The sequence below is a fragment of the Mizuhopecten yessoensis genome, unplaced genomic scaffold (genome assembly GCF_002113885.1).
Source record: "Mizuhopecten yessoensis strain PY_sf001 unplaced genomic scaffold, ASM211388v2 scaffold9739, whole genome shotgun sequence".
Taxonomy (NCBI): domain Eukaryota; kingdom Metazoa; phylum Mollusca; class Bivalvia; order Pectinida; family Pectinidae; genus Mizuhopecten; species Mizuhopecten yessoensis.
Window position 1 is genome coordinate 230,138 of NW_018408198.1, and position 15,814 is coordinate 245,951.

General features: G+C 37.3%; 2 protein-coding genes across 5 annotated transcripts in view; one reads left to right on the forward strand and one right to left on the reverse strand.

The window, feature by feature from the left end:
- The window catches only part of LOC110458755 (50S ribosomal protein L9-like), a 58,256-nt gene that overhangs the window by 3,546 nt on the left and 38,896 nt on the right, over positions 1–15,814 (forward strand). For 2 of the 4 annotated variants that reach the window (XM_021510644.1, XM_021510645.1), the window contains exons 3-8: positions 922–1,078; positions 6,663–6,787; positions 7,421–7,486; positions 9,670–9,771; positions 10,512–10,592; positions 11,729–12,033. In XM_021510644.1, coding sequence (XP_021366319.1) covers positions 922–1,078; positions 6,663–6,787; positions 7,421–7,486; positions 9,670–9,771; positions 10,512–10,592; positions 11,729–11,890 — 693 coding nt within the window. In that variant the 3' untranslated portion in view covers positions 11,891–12,033. Of the gene's footprint in view, positions 1–921; positions 1,079–6,662; positions 6,788–7,420; positions 7,487–9,669; positions 9,772–10,511; positions 10,593–11,728; positions 12,034–15,814 lie in introns of those variants that run through there. The other 2 variants (XM_021510647.1, XM_021510646.1) reach the window with 1 other exon arrangement.
- Positions 14,571–15,814, reverse strand: part of LOC110458754 — a 3,523-nt gene continuing 2,279 nt past the window's right edge. Inside the window, exon 2 of the mRNA XM_021510643.1 lies at positions 14,571–15,180. Coding sequence (XP_021366318.1) covers positions 15,116–15,180 — 65 coding nt within the window. The 3' untranslated portion in view covers positions 14,571–15,115. The remainder of the gene's footprint in view (positions 15,181–15,814) is intronic.

Below are 15,814 nucleotides of genomic sequence, written 5' to 3' on the forward strand. Positions count from 1 at the left end.
GGGGGGGGGGGGGGGGGGGGGGGGGGGGGGCATTAACCCTTTCACCCCTGGCCTATGTAACTTTAATAAACTTGCATTGATCTGGATAAGTCTATTATGGTCTAAAGTGTTGAAAGACATTAAGTGTTTATCTTATTAATCATTCTGTCCATCTGTACAGTTCATTTTCTGTGAACTTTGAAAGATTAAGTAAATGTCTAAAAAAAAGCTGTGGAGGAAAATGTAGGTCACACTGACCTTTATTTGACCTATTGGTGGAGTACTTCTCAAGATGTATCTGTTTGGTTGGTTTGTGTGTTACGCCTTATTAACAGCTATGGTCATTTATATAAGGGTGTGCCAGGTTTTGGTATTGGAGGAAAGCCAGAGTTCCCGGAGAAAAGCCACCGACCTATGGCCAGTAACTGGCGACTGCCCCATGAAGGCCTCGAACCCGCGACCCAGTGGTGGAGGGCTTTGTGGTAGCAGAATGTCAGATGCCTTAACCACATGGCCACCTCAGTCCCTGACCTATCTGATGTGGTTAAGGCGTCTGACAGTCTGCTACCACTAGCCCTCCACCACTGGGTCGCAAGTTTGAGACCTACGTGGGGCAGTCGCAAGGTACTGGCCATAGGTTGGTGGTTTTTCTCGGGGAACTCTGGATTTCCTCCACCACCAAAACCTGGCACGTCCTTAAATGACCATGGCTGTTAATAGGACGTAAAACACAAACAAACCAAACTTTTAGTATTATAGTAATAGAGCTGAATGGAAAGCCTAACTAAGATGTATTGACAAAAAGAGGCAGACACTTGGTGGTTGTGTCATAAAAATGACCATAGGAGGAGATCTATACAAATGATGAAACTTGTAGCAATTATGGACGAATAAGTTGATATATTATTTTTTTGAATTATTTGTTGGTGTTTTTTTATGCAGACAGCTGTGGTAATGGAGAGGTTGAACCCGTTACCACTGCACAAGAGCACCAAACAAGCGCGTCTCAAGACACGTCACTTCATCTACAAAGTTTCCAACAGCCGCAAGGACAATTACTTAGTCAAAGCCAAGGCCATCCTCATTCAGAATGTCAGACGTAAGTTTTAATTCTTAGGCCAAACCAAAAAATATGTGTGTTTCCTGTATTTTAGCACGCTGAAAAATTTAGGATAGAAAACCAATTTTATCTAGAAAAAAATATTTTTATATGGGTTATACAAATAGGAGAGTGATATATAGAGGTTCCCAAACGAGTGATGGTTGGTTATCATATTTATCTAACTTGAGTTAGTTAATTTCCAATTTATATAAAGACAGGAGGTTTACTGAATGTCTTTTACAATTAGAAAATTAATTAGCCAGAGTAAGATAAATGTGATATCTAATCTCCAATAACGTTCATATTTTATCTTAAAAAACACATTTTTCCTGTGGAAAATGCATCATGTGTGTTTCTGATAGGGAAAACAATGGCCATGGAGCATAACGTCACAATGGAAAATGATGTTGAAAAGCACTGTTATGTGACGTAATAGAACAAAGATTGACCAATGAAATCACATCCAGGGTGTCACCCACTTAGGCCATAATAAATTAATTGCTAGATTCTCATCCAAATTCTTTTCAAAATTGGGGCGGGGGGGCGAATTTTATTTTTTATTTTTTATTTTTCCTAAAATTTCAAATGGTTCCAAATGTGTTAAAATAGTGAAATAAAGGCGCATGTTCAGTGTACATTTATCTTTATTTTTTGTTAATAACAACTTTGAGTATGCAGTATACACATTGAACACCATTTCACTGTTCAGTACACATATATATCTGTACTAACTTTTGGTATGAATACACACCACATTACTTTTTCACATATCGTCCTCTTTTAATTACAGTGACCTTGCCATTGGTCAAACAGTTCTGGCATATGGGGTAGTTTTCCTCAGATGTAGCCACATTGTCATCTGTGCCACAATGGAAGCATACTGCTTCGAAACCAGCAGAGAAATAGGCCAGTTCAACTGGCCCATCACATGTCAGATTTTTTCTTACAAACACTGATTTTAACACATTTTCTTGTTCGGTTTCTACATCAGCAAAATCAGAACCACACGTGTACGACAAATCGCCCAACATAGTTTGCAATTCCTTTCTTTTCTTTCCTCTTACAACATGCTTGCAGTAGAGAACACGAGGCTTGTCACATTCAGAACAGTATATCACCATTTCAACATTTTAAGCAGTTTGGGCGGTGGGTGAGAATGGCATACCACGCCCAGGACCTGGCTTGTGTCCTAGTGAGGGCCTGTGCTTTTCACTAGTTTCGTGTCCATATAACTGATCAAAGGACTTGTACTTGTCACCAGTATCAGGTTCTGGGTCTGGCAGAAAGTGAAGACCTTCAAAAGTATCTGCAGGTAAGTTTGGTCGTTTACAAAGAGTGCAGGTTGCCTTCCCACACTTTTTGACACAGAACATATAATGCCTGATTTTGCAGTGTGAGGAAAGAAAAGAATGGAATTGTTTCCGTATTTGTACTGATAAATCCAACTTTCTGATCGTGTAACCAGTCGATTATATCATTGTACATTCTCAGTTTGTCATTTACGACGTTCCCATGCTTTGCCGGTAGATGTGTTGCTTTAGAANAATACTTGTTATAGTATCGGCTACTGAACACCCATACCAATCTTTAAGAACGGCAAGTTGCCGTTTCAGCTTTAGAATTACATAAACCATACTTGCAGACGACGAGTTTTCTACAACCGGAAATTGATAATATAAAACTAATTTTTGAAGCGGAAAATGGAAAAAAAATCTGGATTTCGTATTTTCGTTTTTTTTTTCGCAAATAAAAATAATTGGGGCGGGGCCTCAAAGAGGGGGTGGGCGGGGATGAGAATCTAGCAAATAATTTATTATGGCCTTATGTCTTCAGGGATGAATAAGTTAAAAGCATTTTTGCTTCAAATTCCTACTCCTCATAAATGTCGCAAAAAGTTGTAACCATGCGTATTTGCTTTGAGGTATCTCTAGAGTAAGATTTAAGGTTATATTTTGTATAAATGAAATAAGTATGATCCTTGGGGCCGGAGGGGTCAGAGAGGTAGGGCTTTGTCTCTCACAGATACTGGTAGAGGTGGAGATTGTATATAGTGGTAACAGTATTACTTTTGTGTCTCACAGATACTGGTAGAGGTGGAGATTGTATATAGTGGTAACAGTATTAGTTCTGTCTCACAGATACTGGTAGAGGTGGAGATTGTATATAGTGGTAACAGTATTACTTTTGTGTCTCACAGATACTGGTAGAGGTGGGGATTGTATATAGTGGTAACAGTATTATTTTTGTCTCTCACAGATACTGGTTGAGCAGGGGATTGTATATAGTGGTAACAGTATTAGTTCTGTCTCACAGATACTGGTAGAGGCGGAGACAGATACTGGTTGAGCAGGGGATTGTATATAGGGGTAACAGTATTATTTTTGTCCCTCACCGATACTGGTAGATCTGGGGATTGTATATAGGGGTAACAGTATTAGTTCTGTCTCACAGATACTGGTAGAGGTGGGGATTCGATCTAGTGGTAACAGTATTATTTTTGTCTCTCACAGAAACTGATTGAGCAGGGGATTGTATATAGTGGTAACAGTATTATTTTTGTCTCTCACAGAAACTGATTGAGCAGGGGATTGTATATAGTGGTAACAGTATTAGTTCTGTCTCTCACAGATACTGGTAGAGGTGGGGATTCTATCTAGTGGTAACAGTATTATTTTTGTCCCTCACAGATACTGGTAGATCTGGGGATTGTATATAGTGGTAACAGTATTACTTTTGTGTCTCACATATACTGGTAGAGCTGGAGATTGTATATAGTGGTAACAGTATTAGGGTAGAGGTGGGGATTGTATATAGGGGTAACAGTATTAGTTCTATCTCTCACATATACTGGTAGAGCTGGGGATTGTATATAGTGGTAACAGTATTAGTTCTGTCCCTCACAGATACTGGTAGAGCTGGAGATTATATGTAGTGGTAACAGTATTAGTTCTGTCCCTCACAGATACTGGTAGAGGTGGGGATTGTATATAGTGGTAACAGTATTAGTTCTATCTCTCACATATACTGGTAGAGCTGGAGATTGTATATAGTGGTAACAGTATTAGTTCTGTCTCTCACATATACTGGTAGAGCTGGAGATTGTATATAGTGGTAACAGTATTAGTTCTGTCCCTCACAGATACTGGTAGAGGTGGGGATTGTATATAGTGGTAACAGTATTAGTTCTATCTCTCACATATACTGGTAGAGCTGGGGATTGTATATAGTGGTAACAGTATTATTTTTATCCCTCACAGATACTGGTAGATCTGGAGATTGTATATAGTGGTAACAGTATTAGTTCTGTCTCTCACAGATACTGGTAGAGGTGGAGATTCTATATAGTGGTAACAGGACTAGTTCTGTCTCACAGATAATGGTAGAGCTGTGGATTGTATATAGTGGTACCAGTTTTAGTTCTGTCTCACAGATACTGGTAGAGGTGGGGATTGTATATAGTGGTAACAGTATTATTTCTGTCTCTCACAGATACTGGTAGAGGTGGAGATTCTATATAGTGGTAACAGTATTAGTTCTGTCTCACAGATAATGGTAGAGCTGTGGATTGTATATAGTGGTACCAGTATTAGTTCTGTCTCACAGATACTGGTAGAGCTGGGGATTGTATGTAGTGGTAACAGTATTAGTTCTGTCTCTCACAGATACTGGTAGAGCTGGGGATTGTATGTAGTGGTAACAGTATTAGTTCTGTCTCCCACAGATACTGGTAGAGGTGGGGATTGTATATAGTGGTAAAAGTATTAGTTCTGTCTCACAGATACTGGTAGAGCTGGGGATTGTATGTAGCGGTAACAGTATTAGTTCTGTCTCTCACAGATACTGGTAGAGCAGGAGATTGTATATAGTGGTAACAGTATTAGATCTGTCTCACAGATACTGGTAGAGGCGGAGATTGTATATAGTGGTAACAGTATTAATTTTGTCTCTCATAGATACTGGTAGAGCTGGGGATTTTATATAGTGGTAACAGTATTAATTTTGTCCCTCACAGATACTGGTAGATCTGGGGATTGTATATAGTGGTAACAATATTAATTTTGTCTCTCACAGATACTGGTAGAGCTGGAGATTGTATATAGTGGTAACAGTATTAGTTCTGTCTCAAAGATACTGGTAGAGGTGGGGATTGTATATAGTTAGAGGTGGGGATTCTATCTAGTGGTAACAGTATTATTTTTGTCCCTCACAGACAGTATTATTTTTATCCCTCACAGATACTGGTAGATCTGGGGATTGTATATAGTGGTAACAGCATTAATTTTGTCTCTCACAGATACTGGTAGAGCTGGAGATTGTATATAGTGGTAACAGTATATTGTATATAGTGGTAACAGTATTATTTCTGTCTCTCACAGATACTGGTAGAGGTGGAGATTGTATATAGTGGTAACAGTATTAGATCTGTCTCACAGATACTGGTAGAGGCGGAGATAGTATATAGTGGTAACAGTATTATTTTTGTGCCTCACAGATACTGGTAGATCTGGGGATTGTATATAGTGGTAACAATATTAATTTTGTCTCTCACAGATACTGGTAGAGCAGGAGATTGTATATAGTGGTAAAAGTATTAGTTCTGTCTCACAGATACTGGTAGAGGTGGAGATTGTATGTAGTGGTAACAGTATTAGTTCTGTCTCTCACAGATCCTGGTAGAGGTGGGGATTGTATCTAGTGGTAACAGTATTAGTTCTGTCTCTCACAGATACCGGTAGAGCTGGAGATTGTATATAGTGGTAACAGTATATTGTATATAGTGGTAACAGTATTATTTCTGTCTCTCACGGATACTGGTAGAGGTGGGGATTGTATCTAGTGGTAACAGTATTATTTTTGTCCCTCACAGTATATAGTGGTAACAGTATTAATTTTGTCTCTCATAGATACTGGTAGAGCTGGGGATTTTATATAGTGGTAACAGTATTAATTTTGTCTCTCACAGATACTGGTAGAGCAGGAGATTGTATATAGTGGTAACAGTATTAGATCTGTCTCACAGATACTGGTAGAGGCGGAGATTGTATATAGTGGTAACAGTATTATTTTGGTCTCTCACAGATACTGGTAGAGCTGGGGATTGTATGTAGTGGTAACAGTATTAGTTCTGTCTCTCAGATACTGGTAGAGCTGGGGATTGTATATAGTGGTAACAGTATTTATTTTGTCTCTCACAGATACTGGTAGAGCAGGAGATTGTATATAGTGGTAACAGTATTAGTTCTGTCTCACAGATACTGGTAGAGGTGGAGATTGTATATAGTGGTAACAGTATTAGTTCTGTCTCACAGATACTGGTAGAGGTGGNATTAGTTCTGTCTCTCACAGATACTGGTAGAGCTGGAGATTGTATATAGTGGTAACAGTATTAATTTTGTCTCTCACGGTACTGGTAGAGCTGGGGATTGTATATAGTGGTAACAGTATTAATTTTGTCTCTCATAGATACTGGTAGAGCTGGGGATTTTATATAGTGGTAACAGTATTAATTTTGTCCCTCACAGATACTGGTAGAGCTGGGGATTGTATATAGTGGTAACAGTATTAATTTTGTCTCTCACAGATACCGGTAGAGCTGGAGATGTATTATATCTCAATCAATCTCTATTTTACCACAAATTGTTTCCTATGGGGCAAGCGGTATTTGCAACTGAAGCCAACCTGGAGCTCTATGATGATCTGATAAAGGTAACTGACGATAATTAAGGTGTCTGATGTGTTAAATATATGAATTTTTATATTACAATGTTAATCAAACACCCTGTATGACATCATAACACTGCTTCAGTGTGTCAGGCGATATTTTGTCATTGTATAGGAGTTTTAAGATGCAAAGACAGAAAGATGAAATATGAAATGTAAGGAAAAATGACAAATATGTCTGAAATTCGGAGATATGGAAAATAAGTTGTGAGTTATTATATCTAAAATGTTTTAGTTTTACTTTGTATTTGCTTTAGAGATATTCTATATATTAAATGTATTACACATACATATCAATATTCTTTTTTCAATGACAGTCTATACGAGGTTTATAATACAGATATTAACTTCAGAAGCTACAGTTTACTTTAGATGTATTGGACAGTTTTAAATCTCCAGACATGGATTTTTTTTTATTTGTTAGTATGGGTTTGAATGGAAAGTAAACATGACTTTCACAAGATCTGCTGTATTTCACAAGTCAACATCTCTTTCACATGATCTGCTGTATTTCACAAGTCAACATCTGTTTCACAAGATCTGCTGTATTCCACTGTGAATTAAAACACTGTTGTCGTTTTCTCCCATTGAACTACTGTATAATGTTCTCTTTTTCAGAAGCGAGGCCTGAACGCTAAGAAAGCTAAAGAAAAACAGCAGTTAGTTATTATTAGAGCAGAACAGGTATGAGCAGAGTTGTCTACCCTTTGCTTCAATGAATTGAATAATTATACGCCCGTCAAATTTCGACGGACGTATTATGGTATAGCGTTTGCATCCGTCCGTCGTTCCGTCTGCCCGTATGGTTAAAGTTTAGGTGCAAGTTTCTTCAGTGGTGTACAGTTCAGTCAGATCATGTGTTATTGTCCTTATGTTTGGCATGAATGTTCATGTGGGGTCTAAGGGACAATATGGATTTAATTTTACAAACAAAAATCTAGGGCTGTAACGATACACCTATGCCAGATACGATACGTATCACGATATCTACCCACGATACGATACATTTTGATACGATACAGGATGACGAAATGTTATGCTTCCTCTTCAAATGTGTCGCCATGTTTGATGTGTTCACTGGCTTGTAACTTAAATCTACGAAACATATGCGGCAAGTGGAGAGTGATTTTCCGTCGGGGACATTTAGCAGGAATCCAAAATGCTGCGAAAGAAAGCGGGAGTTTTTTTTAACCCTTTATGCTGCTACATTGATTTCTATGTCAAGGGGCACCACTGCTGAATTAATTATTGAAATATAAATTAATTTACTTGATTTTTCAAATGTGCATTACTTGAAAAATATATGTTATATGTGAATAATTTCTATGTAAAGGGGCACCACTGCTGAATTAATTGTTGAAATATAAATTAATTTACTTGATTTTTCAAATGTGCATAACTTGAAAAATATATGTTATATGTGAATAAGAGTAATATGAAAATTGTTCGTTATTGTCTCTATTTTACATTAACGTTTTCAATTCTAAAGTTGCTTCAGTATTTACCTGTAAAGGTGGTAATAAAGGTAAGAAAGGGTGAAACTTTTAATTAATCGGATTAAAGCACCAGAAAGACCATTTTAAAATTATTTTTGTCAGCAACTGTGATTGGCAAATGATATCAGAGATTATAAACTTCATTTATGATATAAGACGCTGTACATTTACACGGAGATTATCAGGTAAAAAGATCAGATATTTCATCAAGAATTGCATGTGATTTGCTACAGGTTTCAAGTCGTCATTCGATATATTCAGACGGGCGTATTATGCATCCGTTTGCGATGCTCTTGTTTCTCTTGAAACTGTGATCAATTTTTTTTTGATAGGAAATTACTCTGGGATGTAGGAATACTTAGTATATTTAGCTCAACTGGCACTTTGTTGAGCTGATGGTATGGTGTGTTGTCCATTGTCCGTCAACTTTTCCCTCAAACGACTTCTTTTTAAGGACCTACAGCCGTGATATTTGGCCAGTAGGTACCTTTGGCAGAGTGCTATAACGTTTCCTGAAATAAATGACATTGACCTACTTCCAAGGTCACAATGGTCAAATATGTAAAAACCTTTAAACAACTTTTTCTGCAATAACCAGGAGGCAGTGTAATTATATTTTTCCAGTAGGTACCTAGAGCTTTCCTCAAATAAATGATCTTGACCTACTTTTGAAGTCACAAGAATAAAAAGTGTTGAAAACCTTTAAACAACTTCTGAATAGCCAGGAGGTTCAGAGTACTGATACCTGGCCAGATGGTACCTGGGACAAAGTCGTATAAAGTTTCTGAAAATAAATTACCTTGACCTACTTTTGAGGTCACAGGGGTCGAATATGTAATAAAATTCTTTTAAACATCTTCTGATTTACCAGGAGGCCAAGAGTAATGATACTTGGCCAGTAGGCACCTGGCATGAATTGCTATAAAGTTTCCACTAATAAATGACCTTGACATACTTTTACAGTCATAGGGGTCAAATATGAACGTATCTTTTAACATCTTCTTCCGCAATACCAGGAGGCACTGGGTGGTGATATTTGACCAGTAGCATGCTGAGATAGTGTAGTATAAAATTGTAATTAGTCCGGAACATTCTGAAGCCAAGGAGACTCCATATATGGAAATATTTGCAAAAGTACTTTTATTGAGAAATTTCCAATGATTGATCAAATATCCAGGTGAGCAATACAAGCCCTCTTGGCCTCTTGTTTAATTTTTAGCACAAGTGTCATTAAACCTTACATCAAAACCAACTTCAATGCAATCTTGTTATACTGCCACTATTTTACAATAAAACCAAATTCTCATATTATTCCATGAAGAGGTCAAAATATGAAATTAACATGTCTACAGTTTTATGTTTTCCTTGTAGACCGTAAATGATCTGACAGGGATGCGTCTGCCCATCGCCCTGAGTAAGGCTACCGACACCGAGCTGACGCCGACACACGTGATGGTTGCTCTCTGGAAGGCGGTAAGCAACTGATAAGAAAAGTATACGAATGTTTCCTCATGTTACTATAAACCCGGAAAATTTGGGCCAAGTCAGATAGTCTCCCATTACCGGTAAAATCTATCACCATCGAGTGTAAGTTTTGCCCTTCACATCGATGACAATATAAAGTATGCTGTGAAATAATATTCAATGTCATAATGAATTTACCCTTATTATGGAGGGCTAAATTACCCTTATTATGGAGGGCTAAATTACCCTTATAATGGAGGGCTAAATTACCCTTATTATGGAGGGATAAATTACCCTTATTATGGAGGGCTAAAAAGGCGGTTTAATATGTGGTGACAGTATATTTTACCATCGACCATAATCTACATTGTTTAAAAAATAATTAACATGTAAATGTATAATGGTGGAATATGTAACGAGGATGAGAAAATGTTTGAAAATTAATTAACATGTAAGGGCCTAATTGGTGAATATGTTTCCAGGGAAGGAAAATGTTGGAAAAACTAATTAAACAACGCTACGTTTATCTTAGTTCATTATTTACGTTTCATACAAACATTTGTTGATTATACCTATTCTATCACATCAAAATTGAACATACTGTACGGGTTGTGTCTTCTTCAGTGCCAGTAATAAACCATGTAATCTAGATCATTCAATAATTTCAATATCATAGCAGTTCTGTTGTGTGAGCAACATAAATGATTCTCATCTCTCATGTATTGAACTTTTGGTTTGAACTTTGACAGGGGATAGAAGCGACGGAAAGTTCCATCACAATGCCAGAGGAACCAGTCACGGGGAAAGAGGAGTTCACACTTTCATTGAGGGTACATGTCACACCTATATCGTGTTTTTTAGGGCCGACATAATTTAAGCCATGTTTTCCCTAATTCACCAATCACAGGGGAATATGAGTTGTCCCTATCATTAACACTACATATCACACTTATAGTAGGTGTTTTGGTACATTGAGGGCCAAGATAATTGAAGCTGTACTTTCCCCAATTCACTGCATATTTTGCCAAATTTGCGAAAATAAAACTACCCCCCGGGATCAACCCAAACAAAAATCAAAATGTCATGATCAAAACAAAACACATCATTTTTCTCAAATTTGTGCAAATGCTGCATACGTTTCCAAATAAAAAAGCACAGGCCCTTATGGCGAGACTGTAGTAATATCAATAACTTATATTGTAGGTTCACAGCCCTTTTTATGTCCCTACAACAAGGGAGTTGAGGCGGCGTTACTTGTTTACTATTTTCCTGTCCATTTGTATGATATCCTGGATACACTTTGGGTTTAGCACCATGTATCCAATACTTATAGTCAAACAGTCATACAAATTAATGTGTGGATGTTGTAGAGGAGTAACTTGACACATTAGAGAGTCATACTTTAGAGTATGTCTTTGAAGTGCCTCCAACCAAACACTAGGCTATTAATAATTGAAGTAAATAGACTATATTAATTGAAATGGTAAAATCTATGATATTCTAGTTACATGTATTATTTTCTGTGAACATGTATTAAATGGTTCTAGTATTCTCCTGTTAATTCGAACATATACTACATCTTCTCTATAATACTCTCTCTCTATATATATGTGTATATATGAATGTGTGAAAATGTGTATATAGACTTTGGGTTTAGCGCCATGTATCCAATACTTATAGTCAAACAGTCATCAACATCCATGTGTGGATGTTGTAGAGGAGTAACTTGACACATCAGTGAGTCATACTTTATAGAAATGCCCTTTTATATTGCCACCTTCTGATTTCAAGAAATGTCCAGTTTTAATGGAAATGGTGACAAAACATGTTCATGTTGGTACAATTTTGAGTTTCAGGCGCATATCTCAAAAAGTATTAGATTGTTTTTCAAGTACTTCTGAACTGTCAGATCTTCTTAAGAACTATAAATCTATAGATTGTGACGATGTAGTGTTTTGTTCCACAGATCAATGACGAGTACACAGCACCGTTTACTGGAGTCATTTACCGAGTATCCAAAGACAGTGACCATCTCATTCCCAGTGAGTTTGACGGATTCCTCAAGCGAACGTCAGAAACGAAAAAAGGTGCTGATGTAAAAACTGATGAGAGTGCAGATAAATGTTGACAATCATAAGGAACGGGGCAGAAATATATATTGTGACGAGGATTATAGTGAAGATTACAGTGATCATGAGATGGAAGAAGTTTATGAGTGTTGAAGTCATGCTTGTGTATTTAGTGAGATCAATAAAAGGACATTTAAAGGAATCGGTGTTATATGTTCTGCTTATTAGAAACCTTGCTTTTTTCTTTAATTATGTAGCGAACTGAACTGGGTCGATCGCCGGCGACCAGGTAGCTCAATTGGTTAGAGCACCCTTCTAGAGTTCGGAGGGTCCTGGGTTCAAGCCCTGGTCTGGCCGTTGCATTTCTCTTCTTCTGCCCAACTTGGCAGCGACAACCCAGTGATCAAACCTGCGGTCTCGCACTTCCCAGTCGGACCATCTACCATTAAGCAAAAGGGTGGAATCGCAGGTTCGATAACCTTAATGGAAGCAGACTACTCTCTTTCCTGCTAAAATTATACACACACCTCCCTTAATGAGGAGTATATAGTAATCGCTTTCTCAGTACATCCATAGAGTATTATATCTGATAAGATTCTTGTAATCATCGGTCAAGGTTAAAGGGTCAAAGGTCAGGGGCAAAACGGAATGGGAGTATAATCCACTGCTTACACTATTTTTATTGTCCTTGTTAAATACTTAGTACTTCCCAAGCTTACCTGGATATAATTACAGTTCTTTACAGTTCTAGTACGTCCCAAGCTTACCTGGATATAATTGCAGTTCTAGTACGTCCCGAGCTTACCTGATATAATTACAGTTCTAGTAGGTTCCAAGCTTACCTGGATATAATTACAGTTCTAGTACGTCCCAAGCTTACTTAATATAATTACAGTTCTAGTAGGTCCCAAGCTTACATGGATATAATTACATTTCTAGTACGTCCCAAGCTTACCTGATATAATTACAGTTCTAGTAGGGCCCAAGCTTACATGGATATAATTACAGTTCTAGTAGGTCCCAAGCTTACCTGGATATAATTACAGTTCTAGTAGGTCCCAAGCTTACCTAGATATAATTACAGTTCTAGTACGTCCCAAGCTTACCTGGATATAATTACAGTTCTAGTACGTCCCAAGCTTACCTAATATAATTACAGTTCTAGTAGGTCCCAAGCTTACATGGATATAATTACAGTTCTAGTACGTCCCAAGCTTACCTGATATAATTACAATTCTGATACATCCCAAGCTTACCTTAATATAATTACAATTCAGTACGTTTCACATTGTGCCTGGACAACACTACACGCCAGGTTTGTCAATCTAAACTGCATTAATCTAACACGTGCGTCTATTTAACCGAATGTCAAAATAATGAAGACGTCACGAATTGGCAAAACATTTGTAGTTCTGTTCAGATAGCTAGTTTCCTTGCCTCCAAAGACTCGCCTACACATGCACGCATACATTACACATATAGTGACATGTCCTTAAATGGTATCTTTATATTTTCTCTCTACTTTCTAACAATCTTTTGTCCAGTGCCTCCGCTGACAATACCTTACTTTTGGCATTAATGTTGATTGTTCGCCAAAGTGAGGGCGGCAATGCGTTCTATCTCTAGAACATACCCAAGTCCTTAAGAAGGTAGTTTTTATTTCCTGCTTAGCGTTTAGAGTAATGACAACAAATGGCTAACCTGTTGCCGATATAATATGACTGTATGGAATACTATGCTTGGTGCCATCGAGGTAGCACTCTAATGTCGGCCCAACATACTGCCTCTCGCCCGCACATCTTATACACATGGAGGCATGTTTTTAAATGACCTTAGGTGTTAATAGGACGTTAAACAAAAACTACAGAGTACATAATTCTACTTAATGTAAATGTCGATAAATCCTATGAAAATCAATACCAAGGTCTGGATACGTAAGACTGGAGATCAAAAAACCCCACATATGTTGATGTATTTGCCTTCTTGCGCTAAAGCGGATACGATGCTGACACTATGCTTGGTGCCATCGGGGTAGCACTCTAATGTCGGCCCAACATACTGCCTCCCGCCCGCACATCTTATACACATGGAGGCATGTTTTTAAAAGACCTTAGGTGTTAATAGGACGTTAAACAAAAACTACAGAGTACATAATTCTACTTAATGTAAATGTCGATAAATCCTATGAAAATCAATACCAAGGTCTGGATACGTAAGACTGGAGATCAAAAAACCCCACATATGTTGATGTATTTGCCTTCTTGCGCTAAAGCGGATACGATGCTGACTTTAGAGTGCTACCTCATTTTAATACCACGCCAAAGGCACCAAGCACAGTATTCCGCCCAAGGGTTACGCTCACTTACACCATCTGCACCCCTGGAATATGCCGTGACAACATCGACTCAATTCTTGACTCAGCAATTAGCTAAATGTGTTATGCTCGACAAAGTCATGGACTCAATATATAGGTGTATGAGCATTACATGACAAACTCAGACTCAATAACAAGCTGAAAATGCAATACCCAACAAACTTGCGGACTTAATAGTGGACAAACTTGCAGCCTCGACAAAGTCACGACAAACTCGCTTACTCAATAACTAATTGAATGTGAAGTACAAAATCGCGGGCTCAAAAGATCGCTTACTCAATAATTAAATGATCAGCTTGAAGAACAATAGACGACATATCCGAATCAAAATAGTTGACCTACTAAAATAATGAAATAACAAAATGTCACGTAAAGAAAGAGTGATTTATTGAGTAAAGAAAAATCCTCTGGCTGTTCATTTAGAAGCTCAAAGATCACATACGTGTATGAAAAAAATATCCACGTGCCATCAAAACTAGCAAATGATATCGACAAAATAGTATCCTGTCCATTTCACAAGATCAGAATTAACAACGGACACTTTATATTTATATTGTTAATCTGCCCAGCAGGTTAATATAAAAACAACTTTCAGTAAAACTCCATTTTTACACCCTGATGGTAATCGGCCAGGACCACAGAAATTAAAACAAAGTGACATTTTTCATTTTTAAAACTGATAAACCAAACGTCCTGTTTTCATCAATTGGAAAAAAATAAAACAAAAACAATAAGGAATCAGATTTCATATTGTCATAGTTAAACGTATGATAATAATTTTTAAGAAAAAGTTTCATGTGATAAAAAACGACTGCAATGTAAAATTATTTGTATTAATTGTTTGTGTGACTATGATAATACATATACACGTCACGTGAGCAACGCCATCAAGTGTACATCTCTATTATGTTTAGTGGAGTTGAAAGACTCGGATATAATTTTCCTGGTCTGTAGAATCAGAAGTCACCAAAATCTTAAATACCAAAAAACTAAACAAACCAGGATGTTAAATGCAAAAAACTATTTCAATTTAAAATGTTTAACTTGATCATGAAGGAAAAAATAATGAAAATTACATATTTTTATGTGGTTATAAAAACAAAAACTTGGAACCAACAAACTTACAAAACTATTAGTTACGGTTAGTTTTCAGAAATTGTTTCCAGATGTTCAAAATTCAAAGTAAAGATGACTGGACAACATCCACGGGAAGGTGACCGGAAAGGTTTATTGTGGTGTTAAATGTTTCCACACCCTGTGGGTGTGACGTCATCAGAACCAAACACGGTCACGGATCTCATTCGCTTTGTATTATTTACAGATGTTTTGTGGTGAAACAATATCATTATTTAAATTCAAGTTTGTATCTTCAAACATTGTCCATCCGACATTGTTATGGTAAACAATTAGTCCAAATGATCAGCCCATTGTTGTATTGATTTTAAATTTCTTTCTAGTAAAGTTGAAAAACACGGATATAATTATTGTCATCTGTACCACCAGTAGAAGAGACAAAAAACCTGTCACCACGAACAGCTATTGCCCAGGGAGATTTCATTCCATCTGATGACGTCAGCAGTTCTCTGACGTGTGGTCCGTCCCCAGACAT